The 12964-nt window shown below is 46.0% G+C and overlaps 2 protein-coding genes across 12 annotated transcripts in view; both read left to right on the top strand.

The window, feature by feature from the left end:
* Nucleotides 1-3287, top strand: part of KYAT1 (kynurenine aminotransferase 1) — a 22567-nt gene extending 19280 nt beyond the window's left edge. For all 10 annotated transcript variants that reach the window (XM_043530455.1, XM_043530454.1, XM_027823545.3 and 7 more), the window contains 2 exons: nt 556-2075; nt 3245-3287. In XM_043530455.1, coding sequence (XP_043386390.1) covers nt 556-624 — 69 coding nt within the window. In that variant the 3' untranslated portion in view covers nt 625-2075; nt 3245-3287. The remainder of the gene's footprint in view (nt 1-555; nt 2076-3244) is intronic.
* On the top strand, nt 1964-12964 carry SPOUT1 (SPOUT domain containing methyltransferase 1). 2 transcript variants are annotated; one of them, XM_037879772.2, is made up of 12 exons: nt 1964-2075; nt 3245-3287; nt 4460-4576; nt 5479-5638; nt 7052-7141; nt 7672-7721; nt 8161-8291; nt 8923-8995; nt 9468-9566; nt 10535-10637; nt 11803-11950; nt 12509-12964. In XM_037879772.2, exons 1-12 carry the CDS (start codon nt 2040-2042, stop codon nt 12581-12583), a joined length of 1125 nt encoding a protein of 374 aa, XP_037735700.1. In that variant the 5' UTR covers nt 1964-2039; the 3' UTR covers nt 12584-12964. The 2 variants fall into 2 exon arrangements, with proteins under 2 accessions (XP_037735700.1, XP_043386402.1); XM_043530467.1 differs by lacking the exon at nt 1964-2075 and adding an exon at nt 2289-2596.

Here is a 12964-nt window from a genome sequence, read left to right as displayed (position 1 = left end):
GGCATCTGGGGCAACATGAAGGAAGAGGAGTAAGTTCAGGCAGTGATCAGGGCTACTGCTGTAAATGAGGCCTATGCCAGAAAGAATAAGTGGCTAAGACTTGGGGCTTAAAACACCAAACAATAACCAGGAACCACAGGTTCAAAGTCTGGCAGGACTGACTCAATTTTTCAGCCCTCAGAGGTAGATAAAAAAAATGAAGTCATTGTGAGTGTCTTTCATGTGAGATCCTAATCCAGGTTCTGTTCATTCATGGTCACTAAAGATCCCAGTGCACTTGAATAAGAGTAGAGTTTCACCCCAGTACATCTGGCCAAAAGTTCCTCTCATCCTCTGTTACTGTTTAAAGATCGATGTGCACTGGTTGGCTGCTTAGCTGCTGCCCTCTGTCCCAGCAGTGGCTGCATTTTAGTGGTGCTGTATATACAGCATTTGTGATCCTTCAGGATGAAATGGGGGATATAAATCTTACATAACTGTATTTTATTATTCAGTGTGGAGAGGGAGGGTGTGGGCATGGAGCCTGGTATGGCTGACAATCTGGTGTTTGCTCAGGAGGAAGCTACGCTGAAGGCAGCAGAAGACATACTGCAACAATGGAGTCTGGAGAAAACCGGCCAGTGAATGCTTTGGACAGAATACCAGGCAGGCTCACCTGCACTCTGCCCTGATCTGCTGCTATGTCCTGCTCTCCTTGATGCAGCCATCGTGGCTACAGATTCTTTGCTTATTGTCTTTATTTTAATGCTTTATTGCATCATTGGATTTCGGTCACCTTCTCTATCATGCACATGGGCAAGAGGTTTGTCATCCCTCAGATCTGGTTCAGAGCTTCTCATTGCTGTCTAGTAGCGAAAAGGTTTTACTGTTCCTTGGGACTTGTGAGCCTGTATATACACCGGCAAAACTTTATTTCCTCTTTTTACTTTCAAAAGCTTCACTGACTTATTCATCCTGGGTTCCCTGCAGCTAAAAAACAGGCAAAAATAGTTGCTGGGCTCCCCCTCCTGCCCCATAACATTTTCCATCTGCTCTGGTCATCAATAATATTTTACCCTGAATGCAGAGGGGCTGCATTGACACTGCTGAATTACAGACAATGGCCAAATTCTGCTCTTACGCCATTGCAATTCTGCTGAAGCTATGGACGTTGCACCAGAGACACTGAGGCTATATCTACACTACGCACCATTTAGCGACACAGCTGTGCCACTAAAAGGTGCACAGTGTAGCTGCTCTTTATCAGTGGGCTAGAGCTATCCTGCCGACAAAAGACTTCCACCCACAAGCAGCGGTAGCTTTGTTGGCAGAAGAGCTCTCCTCCCCACAAAGCACTGTTTACACCGGCACTTTTCATCGGTAAAACTTTTGTTGTGCAAGGGTGGGGGTGGGGTTTTCACACCACTGAATGACTAAAGTTTTACCAACAAAAGTCCAGTGTGGACAGAGCCTGAGAAGAGAATTTGCCTTGCTGACCAGGCCAACTAGCTTAAAACACCTGTCACTTTCCTGTATGTTTCAAAGGCGTGAGGATAAAAGGAATTGTTAGATTAGTACAATAAAAAAGAACGGGATTTAAAATTGCATTTTCTTTTGCCATTACTGCGGCTTACTTTCTGCATTGCACCCCTGTGTATGCATGGCCCTGCCCTAGAGCCTGGAGCCAGAGTCTGTGGTCACACACCAGCCTCTGGACTTTGGTACCGCTAGGGCCATACAGGCCTGCTGAGTTAGGGGGGACATTATCTCGCTGAGTTCCCCTCCTCTTCCCGTAACTCAACAGTACCTGGCCATTTACTGTCTCCCATCCACGGGTGGAACTAAACGGACCCTGCTTAGCTTAGGGGACCGGGCGGGCGAGGGCGGACAGAGTCGTGTCGGGGGCGGGGCTGGCACGTGCCACCTCCCCCGGCCGCACTGTTTATGACCCGCTTCCGCTGTCACGTGACTCATCCGCGTGGGCCGTTGGGAAGGGGCACGAGAGGCGGGGCCTGGGAGGTTCCTTCGTCCAATAATAATCCGCGGAGGCCGGAGGGAAAATGGCGGGTGGCGCTAAACGGCCGCGAGGCCTGCAGGTGGGTCTATGGCGGCAGGGGTAGGGGTGTGCCTCAGCGCGGGCCCGCTCTCGGGGGGGCCCCTCAGCGCGGGCCCGCTCTCCCCCTTTCTCTGCGCCGCGGGGGCGCCACGGGCTGGGCTGTCTCCCCGGGCGGGGTCCGTATGGCGGGGGGGCTTCCTGCTCTGCCACCAGCCCCGGAGTGACGCGGGGGTGGGATCTGAATCGGGCCCAGGCCGGTCGTTCCCCGCTGAAGGCTGGCCGGGGGCTGTGCTGGGGTGAGGGTGCCTGCTGCTCTGGGCGGAGACACGTGTGGGTGTGTCTACACGGCGGTGTAAACCTCGGGCTCAGCAGCTCAGCTTTGAGCCCAGCTCCAGCCCCCACCTTGCTACTGTTCACACACAAATCTGTCTGACTCCGGTCAGCAAGCTCCCAGGTCTTCGGCCCTGCTGGGGAGCTGAGCTCAGGTCCCAGCGAGACCTGGTCCAAATCCTGTCATCTGGTAGTGTGGATGCAGCTCAACCCACAGACCTGGGTCAGAAGGTCTGTATAGTGCAGTATGGATGCCTTCGCATGGTTGTCAGACCTGGGTCCAGCAATTGTAAACCCAGATTTACAATGCACTTAGGGTGCTCAAAGCGAGGGCTTGGAAACACCAGAAGTGCAGGTCCCACATACCTGGGTTTACAGTGCAATGTAGACATGTCCTAGAAGGGCCAGAAATGAAAGTGTTGCCCTATCTATACTGTGTTTTGTTTGTTGGGAAGGGAGGCAGGAAGGGGGTGTAAACGTAGCTACTCTATGCAAACCCTTGGATTGGATGCAATACACCATTGTGAAACGGGTATGTTTACATGCCCTGTTTTGCACTAGTACAGTATGCCTACCTTAAAAGTTTATACTGATGTTTCTACATCATGAAAATGGGTGCAAATTTCACTAGTGTAGAGGAGCCCTTGAATGCTAGAGTGCACAACCTAACTGGAGTAAAGGCCCTAATGCTGCTTCTGTAAACAAGGCAGAGAGGGATCTCTGATTCTAGAGGCACCATTGCTTCCTTAACCTGCCTCTCCCAATGCCTTGCTTGTTGAGAGAGCTCTACATCTGGATGAATTTTTGTTGTACTGATAACTTTTGTGATCCTTGTTAGCCAGCTGATGGAATGTAAATAGTTCACTGCTTCTTTTTTAGGAGAAAGAGAAAAAGGTTGACTGGCGTAAATGGAAACAAGAAAGTAAGGAGACACTTTTTGTACATATTATGTGTATAATTTCCAGTGCTTTTAGAAAGAAACCTTCAAACATCCATCAAATAGCTTGACTAGCTGGAGGACAGGCTCTTCATGAAATCCAGAGCCCTTTTACTTGTGGGTCGTTGATTCAAAGCCAAACTAGGCTGGCTCATGATAAAGAAGTTGCCATCCAAGGACTGGCATGGTAGCATGTGTGAAGTGACAAGCATGCCAAATTTCTACTGGATGTGTCTTCACATTACAAAAAACTAGCCCTGATTAGCATTTTTGTTGATTGTCTCAGGAAAGAAAACAAACACTCTTTTCTCTCTTACTATTGATAGTGTGTGTTACGAATTACACCTGGTAGGACACGCACACAAGTGCTACGAATTACACCTGGTAGGACACGCACACAAGTGCTACGAATTACACCTGGTAGGACACGCATAGTTCGAATCTAGGCTGAGGCACAGAAATAAAGTCCACAACTGCAGAGTTCCCAAAAGGCACTAAGTTTATTACGCTCGAGCGTGGTGCCCCCCTGCTAGCCAGGAGGGGACCCTGAATACAGATTATACAAAGGTTATATACTTTTTAGCAAAGCATGTTGCCCTCGTGCATCGGAAACCTTAGCCAATAAACAAACCCTTGTCTTATCTACCACCTATCCCTGCTTGGTGCATTCCTCGTGCTATACCAGTGTGTTAATTATACAGCATGGTCCTAAAGCCATGCATCAGTAACTTTTATTATCAGGATGGGAGGCCTCACATCAAGGCCAAGAGACAGGGAGTTAGAGGCTGACAAAAACCAGATACTGCAAATCAAGACAGGCTGGAGACAAGGAGGAGGATTTTCACACGGATTCGGTATCTAAGGATTACTCCTCCTGGTGTATGATGTGCTGGCATTTAGACAATGGTGGGCCCCAAACCAAAATGGAGTCACATGTGCTAACTTTTCTTAACAGTGTGGCACTCAGGTGTACAACCTTGATGTCATATTTGATTCCTGTTTTCCTCCCCTGTCTCTCTCTGTCCACATGCTGTCACCAGGTCCTGTCTAGTTGCCCTAACTGTAGTAGGTTTTTGAATTTACTTGAATTCTGGTGATAAACCATTACAGTATTGTGTCTCTTCTTATTTAAACCAGATGGTTATTCTCCATTTCAGAAAAAGAAGAGAAGAAAAAATGGAAGGAAATAAAGCTATTGAGAAAACTGGAAAAGAAAAGAATGCAGGAGGTGATAGAAAAACAAAAAGAAGAAGAAAGGGCAAAGGAAGACAAAGGTAACAGCCTTGAGTTGATGGGAAGGGCTGTGTGTGAGGGCTGGAAAATCTAATGTGTGAGGCGCAGATTTTAGCTGCTTGAGATGCATCTCAACTGTATAGGCAGAAAAGGATATATTATTGCTTAACTTTCACAAATTGGTATAATCACATACCAGTTCAAATACACAGGTAGGCAGTAATTCAGTACAGTGAGTGGTGTATGTGAGACTACTCAATAGACAACCTGCTGTCTTAAGACATCTACTAAGCATCTTCAAGTGTACAGAGTGCAATTCTGCTTCACCTCTAAGAAGTGGCCACTAAAGAGACCAGCAAAAGTCTGTTGCTAAATATAGGTTTCGTTGTCCTCAGTCACAGTATCCCATAATCCCTCCTCATTGTATCCTCCTTCCATTCTTGTGCCAAAAAGAGGAAGACAAATGTGTATTCAACAATACAAAATGATGAAGCATTTAGTACTCATGTAGGAAGAATGCAGCAGTCCCTGTTACTTTTAAACTAGCTAGCCTATTGCACAATCCTCTATAAAATTCCTGTGTGTCCATTGATCAATTCTCTAGAGTCTAGTCAATACTTCAGACTTGGTGCCCTCTCCTGCTCCTTTTAAACCCAATGGCAAAAGTCCGATTGACTTCTTTGGGAAGAGGAGTGGGCCCTTATTCTGTAAAAGGCACTATATCGGAGTGCTTTGGAATCTTATTATTTGTAGTGTGGAAGCCTCATTATGAACTGAGGCCCCTTGGTACCAGGTGCCATAAAAACACCGGGCAGTCCTTGCCCCGAAGAGCTTACAATTAAAATGAAAGAACCAAAAGCTAATACTGTCCCTTTAGCAACACAAATGGGAGTAGAACTGCCAACCTCTGGCTCTTCTGTCTGATCCCACTCTTGTTTTCTAGGACGTCATTACACAGTTAGCGTAGCTCTGCCAGGTTCCATCCTGAACAATGCACAATCTCCAGAGTTGCGGACATACCTTGCTGGGCAGATTGCCAGGGCCTGTGCCATCTTCTGTGTGGATGAGATTGTGGTGTTTGATGAGCAGGGAGAAGATTCAAGGTAAGGGTGACCCATTGTCTTCCCTGAATAACGTGTCCCTCAGTGTTTCCAGTTTCTGTGTATCTTGTCTCAAATGAAGGCCAGCAGGAAACAGAGCTGTGGCTTTTCCCTGTCAAATGCTTTGTCTGATGAGATCTCCCTCATTAGTCTTTTCCGTTTGGGGGGGGGGGGCAGGCACTGGGGTGCAGCAGTGGCTATTCCCCAAACAACAAGATTAATGACTGAAATAAAATAGGTTGGGTGGTTCTAGAGGGTTGTTAATAACCATTTTGCACTGAGCCCACAGAAGTAGCGACCCAAAACCATCACCTGGTGACTATTCGGTGGCCTGTGAGATGAACTGGTGGTGTGTCCAGTTGCTAGTGGACAGGTGTCCAGACTGCATTTGTTTAAACAATTGGCGTCTTTGTTTACAGTCTCAGCAAAAAAGCCAAAGGACTAGATGGAGCAGTTCCAGTCTGTGGGGAAAATAGCTCTGGAGACTGACACTTTGCCATCTTTGAGAAGCACTAAATCCATTCAGATTTAGGTTCTTTGTGACTACTTAATCATACAGACCAAGTGACAAGGCATAAGTAGCTCAGCGCCCAGTTTATAGTTCAGATCTGTGATAAAGATAAAAATGCACAATGTTGGAGCAAATTTGAACCTTATATGTAAACCAAGAAATAGCTTGGTTCCATAGGACACTTAAGTCCCATAAGAACAAGTAGGTTTCATGTAAACGCTGAAGTGTTTGGATCTCACCAGCATGCAACGAACACACACTAGATGTACAGGAACCTGAAGAAGAGCTCTGCAAGCTTGAAAGCTTGTCTCTCACCAACAGAAGTTGGTCTAATAAAAGATATTACCTCATTCTCCTTGTCTCTCTAATATCCTGGGACTCTCACAGCTTCAGAAACCCTGCATATAGGTTTATAGGAAGAAATTTTGTAGTGCTGAGAAAACGTGCTGTCTTGACAGCCCTGGAAACTAACAATCTCTGTTTATCCCCCGCACAGACTAGGTAGCAGAATGTCATGCTTTCCCACAGTCCCTCCTCCCTAACTGGGAGGGTCCATCTGTAATCATGCTCCATGACCCATCCAGTCATTGGCCTAGATTAACAACAAGGATGCCAGTTCTGTGACCAACGACCATCCAGTCGGAACTGGTCTGATATCACTTACTACTTTCACAGACCATCTAGCATCTGATGGCTGCTTTATAATGTAAGTTCGTTTCTGACCTGGGTCAGACTTGAACTGGCACCCAGGGTAAGGGACTCTATATCCTGAATCACTTTTTCCTGTTTCTAGCTGTATACATTTTAATTAAATAGGAATGGAATGTGGCCTCATGTAGAGGTCTGCTTACTCTAGGGGCTGTGTAAATGTCTTGGAAGATCAAACTGCATTCATTTTCTTTCAGGACTGTGGAAGGGCAGTTTGACGGGATTGGAAAGAAAGGACAGGCCTGCGTGCAGCTGGCTCGGATTCTACAATATTTGGAGTGTCCTCAGTAAGACCAATATGATAGCTTTGCACACCATGCAGATTCAGTCTTAGTTTAATGCTGTAGCTTATTAACATGGCATTATAGAACACATCTGTCAAAGATTGCAGGAGTAGGTGTTGGGTAGTGGAGGGTCAACATCATATACACTCCTGTATTGTGCTATCTGGAGATAGATTCTGTTCTGATTCACTTATGTTCACATGCTTGAGTTCAGGTATACCTTTAGTATATGGAAGAATGAGATCTGTACAGGGAAAAAGGGCTACCGTGCATTACCAGTGTTGGGATGCCATGACTTCTGCTTAGAATTCAGATCTAAACTCCCAGGAAATAAAAGATCTTGGCAACTGAAAGAGCTGCAGGAATGTGTAGGGTGAAAATGATCAGTATTAATCCCCCATTTACATTCCGTAGGAGCTTTAGCCTTCCAGGGTATATGGTACCGATTTCCTGATTAAAGCTGGAAATCTGAAATTAAAATGAAGCCTGAAATCAACTTGTTACAATTTTGAGACTTGAATCTCTCTGAACAGATACCTGAGAAAATCATTTTTCCCGAAACACCAGGATCTGCAGTTTGCAGGTAAGGATGTGATTATGTCCCCTTAACACCTAGTTCCCATCCTTAAGGCACAGGCCGCCTTCTCTCCCCCCGGGTGAAGTAAATAGACATGGGGCTCCCACCACTCTACATACCTACTCACTTACCTGGGCAGCCCACTCGCCATTCCAGTTTGTGTGATCCTGGCCTTAGTGTTCTTATGGTCTGGAAGGAGTGGCAGTTGCTTAGGCTTTTCCTTGTCCGAGAGAGTACACTCATGTTCCTCCTCATAACTAGGATGCTTCTCTGCCCGTGCGTGCATGTGGACCATTTCATTGTTTTTCATCAGTGAGGAGGGAGTGATGAGCATGGGGGCGGGGACTGGAGAATCAGGATGAATCCCTTTATAATCTGCCTCCAGGTGCAGTCTGTCCTTCAATATATCTTCCCCCCTCCCCCACTTTTCTCTGTACTGTTTCAGGGCTCCTGAACCCATTGGACAGCCCTCATCATGTGCGGTTAGATGAGGACTCAGAATACCGGGAAGGAGTGGTGTTAGCCCGGCCCACCAAGCCAGGCAAAGGCTCCTTTGTTAACTGTGGGATGAGGAAGGTACGGCCTGTCTGCCCCTTAGATACCCAGAGTAAACTCCTTCCACTTATCAGTCACTCCTTTCAAGGTCAAGTACTATCAGACTAGAATGGCAATAAGCTATCAGTGAGTTTCTTGAAGGGCCATGTCCCACCATTGAATGGGACACAGTTTCTAGCAACACATGCTTCCTGATCCCCATTTTTATTTCATTCAGTCTCCCCTCTGATCAGGGTTTCTGTGTTAATGTTGATAGCGCCCTCTGCTGGGTCCTGGTAGAGGTGTCAGTGCCTTTTAGAGTCCTGCAGTAGGGCAAAATCCTCCAATTAGCATTTGCCTGAATTAACAAACACTTATTCTGTTATCCAGCATATTGAATTGGAAATGCATCATCCATTGCAATTGTTCTAAGCCAACCGAGTGTCTTGGAGGGCTGTAGGTTTAGAGTCCATTTTGCCACTATACAGGGCGTGGAGTCTAACTGCACAGCTCTGCTCAGTGGTGGAACTTGTGGTCTTGGCTGATAGTGTAGTTTGCTTTCCCAAAAGTGGTTTGGTGTGTGGTGTTTTGTTTTTGCTTGTCGTCTGTAGCTTTCTTGTGGGTGGGTGTCCTTGCATCTAAAACCCTTTGTGCTGGTGCTCTATTATTTTAGGAGGTACAGATAGACAGACAGCTAGAGTCTGGTCTTCGAGTCACTGTTCAACTGGACAAGCAGCAGAATCCAGGTAATCCACTACCATCCTGCCTCTGGACAGGCTAAACGTGTAATACTACTAATGTGATCTGTAGTATAGCCTTAGTCCTGCAGAAGTTAGTCTTCGCACTGAACTCCCTCAGCCTTCAGGCAAGGCCATGTGGCAGAGACGACGTCTTTAAACATGTTCAGGAATCATCATACCCAGTTATAGCGAATAATTACTAGCCCCCATGCCCCTCAGTTTGAGAGTTAATTACTAATTTATTCTATCTTAATGTTGCGCTGTTTAGAACTCAGCAGTGTTTTGAGCTTCATCAATGTATAGACAGTGCTGAATGGACTAAACTCTTACAGGCTTTTCTTATAAAGTTAAGGAGTGGAGCTTGTTTATGCTCTAGGGAAGAGTATTGGAAACATGGCACAGGGTGTTGCTGGTTGACTTCCAGCAGTGTCTGGAGAACTGCAGTTCTCCAATGCTAACCCACTGGCTTTGCTTTCAGACAGTAAAATACAGAAAGGCACTGTAGTGTCCTCGAACCATCCACGGACTGTATCTGGCCTGTACTGGGGTTACAATATCCGCTTAGCCTCCTGCCTGAGTAAGTATTTACACAGCATTCTGTCACCTACCTGCTGGGGCCAGGGCAGCAGTAGCTGATCTACTTTTTCTGAGTTCTCCGTACACACTTACATTGACTTCTACACAGATTCTAGTTGTACTTGCTGCAAACGTGTGGCACAAGCCACATGCTTGTTTCTTTAACATCCTCTTCCATTTTCTTGGGGCCCATGTGCTGCCATTGATGATTTAATGGGTATTTTCCATCTCTAGTTTCCTTGACCCTATAAGGTAGTATGGTAATGGAGCCTGTACTCACCTGCTCTGCCCTCTGGATTTAGAAACTTCACTCATTGATGCAGAAGATGGGGAATGATCCAATATCTGAACATTGATAGAATTTGACTGTTGGGAAGGGAAACTAATTGCCATCATAGTAATGCAGGCAAGAGATAATGCTCTGCACTGACCCTGGCTAGTTACGCATTCCCACCCTTAAGCACCAATAGCTCAGGTGTCACAGCTTCCTAAGAGCCCTAGTAATTTTCTGCTTTCCCTCACTAATCAGTGGGACCTTCCCGGGCAGACCAGGTTCCAAAACTTACAAGATCCCTGTAGAGCCCCCTCAGAAGTAGGGGATTTGAATACTAGAGGTACCACCCTACTGTATGTAACCACTGAGTGATTCCTGGCAGACATGCCAGCCGGGGGCTGGTTCAGCAGTTGATGTAAGAGACAGTATTTTTCAGGAAAGATATTAAGATTGAAAGAGAAATTATGGTGCCATTCTGCTGATGGAATTTGGAGGCATCTTGGTGAGAAAGATGAGTGATTTGTACACTAACAATACAACTACTAGATACCACTAAAATGTAGGCGGCAGTAGAAGCAATTCTTAGTTACTAACCTTCGGGTGTATAAAATATAAAATGCTTAAAACTACTGTATTTGGAACCCTCTAAAGCAGGGAATGCCACCACCTACTTTCCTTCTATGTTTGTTTCCCAGGTGCTGTTTTTGCCGAATGCCCTTTTAAAGAAGGCTATGATCTCTCTATTGGGACCTCTGAGCGAGGGACCTGTGTGGACCAGGCAACTCTCCCCTCCTTCAGGTAACTGGACTGATTCCTTGCTGTTCATCCCATCCCTTCGCTGGCAAACCAGCCCCACGAGCAAGCTGCCTGCGGTAGAACAACCAGTGCATTTGAGATAACTGCAGTAGCCAGTGCTGCTGTGTGAGTATTCTCCCTGGCAAGGCTTTCCTCTGCAGCAGTAGGGTTCATGTCCTCAGATGTAAGCATGTAACTCCCATTCACTCTGGTGGGATTTGCACCACCCTGCTCTGTTGTGTAGATCAAGTTACAGAACAGACGTATGTCTGTATAACTGTGTTGCTCAGGGATGGATTTTCCACAATGTAATTATACGCACCAAACTCCTGGTGTAGACAGTGCTATGTTGATGGAAGGGCTTCTCCTGTCAACATAGCTACTGCCTCTTGGGGAGGTGGATTAACTATGCCAACAGGAAAAGCTCTCCCATTGGGGTAGGGAGTGCCTTTGTGAAGCACTACAGCAATGCAGCTGTGCTGGTGCAGGGCTGTATGTGTAGATAAGCCGTGATTTACCTGCTCTGATATTCTTTCCATACATGTGTTCCCCATACACCAGGCCAAAACTAAACTGTGAGCATTTCCATGGATCTTCTGATCAAATTTGTCAAAGCAAGAGTTAAATTAGTTCACTGGATGCTGTCATTATGGAGTACAGTTCAGGATATTTTTGCAGCTGTTTGGATGACAGTTGGGGGCAAGGGCAGCTTTAGTTCCAAGGCCATCTGTTCCCTTTTTTTCTCTGCTTTGGTTACGTAGCTGAACGGTGTTTTTGTTCAGTGTATTGGGAGAACTAGACACTATTTATGTTCTGAACTTATTCTACAGCACATTCAAAGAACCAGAATCATCACTTGTGCTGGCCTTCAACAAATTGTATACAGCTCTTACAAGCTGTTACAAGCTCTTAACTAGCCTGCTCTGGGTGACCTTGGTCAAGTCGCTTCATCTCTGTGCCTCCATTTCCCCATCTGTAAAACGGGGATGATAACATCAGACCTTTTTTGTAAAGCACTTTGAGATCTACTGATGAAAAATCTTATGTAAGAGCTAAGTAGTGTTGTTAAAGATTGCAGGGGCAACACTAGTTCCTTCTGACCCAGTACTGCTGGTAGGATCCAGGATTCTTCTGTCCTATAAACCTGTGTGTGTCTGCTCTCTTCCAGCCATGTTCTAATAGTATTTGGAGGTCTCCAAGGCCTGGAGGCTAGTGTGGATGGTGACCCAAACCTGGAGAGCACTGACCCAAGTGTCTTGTTTGACCTTTACCTAAACACATGTCCCAGCCAGGGCAGCCGCACCATCAGGACAGAGGTATGTCACATGAATAATAGCATGATGCATGACAGCTGGGTGACAGCACCTTCCTCCTAAGGATCAATCCCCTCTTAGTGTTTCCCTCTAAGAAAGGGAAGCTATGTCTGTTAGCTGTGAACTAAGTGGTTTGGATAGTACCCTCCTAGCTCCAGTTATACAAGTGGTCTTTCTAAAATACATTTATTTATTTTTAAAACAGATCTTTAGGTGCAGTGTTTGAATGGGGAGATATTAACTATTTTTTGTGGTAATGTGGCATATAGGAGCCCCCTGTGCTAGGTACTTTACAAACCCCAAACAAAAAATGATTCCAGGCCCAAAGAGCTTATAAACTGCCCTTTAGCAATGAAGCTCTTTGTAGAGGCTGAAGGTTCAGTAGTGAATCTGGCTTGGCTAATGTATTTTTGCAGCCATATCTGCTTTAGGTACAAGCACATGAATCCCACTACTACCCTTCTGCAAACAATCATTAAACTTGTTTGTGTTAAGTGATGGGTGCTGAAGTGTCACCCTTTGAACAGTGGATCTGATCCTACTTTCTGTTGTTGGTTCCAGGAAGCACTACTGATATCTCTGTCTGCCCTGAGACCCCACATAGATGAGGCTGTGAGGAAAGCCCGTGGTAGCTGAAGGGGAAAAAACACTGATCTACAGAACTGAACCTACCTTCTCTCTTGCTTTCACCTGCACCAGCACTCTTCCTTGTTCTCAGATGGCTCATTCCAAGTTATGTTAACCCTAAACCTAGGAAGAGCTGCTGGGGGTGATGGGTAAGTCACCAGGGCAGCCTGCCACACTCCAGCCTCTTTGAGAGTGACCAAGAAAAGCACAGTACCCTTACCAAAATGGCTACAGCTTTTTCATTGACTCAAACCTGAGACTGAGATTAAGCACTGACTCTACACTGGCTGTGGCTTCTTTGGGGGCACAAACAGCATGGGAAGCCTGTCAGTGGATCATGCAGCACCAAGAGAGGTATTAGAAAAAATAAAACAGAACTGTCATATTTAA

Source organism: Chelonia mydas, chromosome 16 (assembly GCF_015237465.2).
Source record: "Chelonia mydas isolate rCheMyd1 chromosome 16, rCheMyd1.pri.v2, whole genome shotgun sequence".
NCBI lineage: Eukaryota > Metazoa > Chordata > Testudines > Cheloniidae > Chelonia > Chelonia mydas.
Note: the sequence above shows the minus strand (reverse complement) of the source record. Positions and strands in the feature narration are given on the sequence as shown.

What these genes read in the sequence shown, in the direction of transcription:
- SPOUT1 (XM_037879772.2), top strand. Translation starts at nt 2,040, where the DNA reads ATGGCGGGTGGCGCTAAACGGCCGCGAGGCCTGCAG. An exon ending in AAGGGCAAAGGAAGACAAAG is followed by an intron (nt 4,577 to 5,478) that starts GTAACAGCCTTG and finishes CTTGTTTTCTAG; the next exon opens with GACGTCATTACACAGTTAGC. An exon ending in GCAACTCTCCCCTCCTTCAG is followed by an intron (nt 10,638 to 11,802) that starts GTAACTGGACTG and finishes GCTCTCTTCCAG; the next exon opens with CCATGTTCTAATAGTATTTG.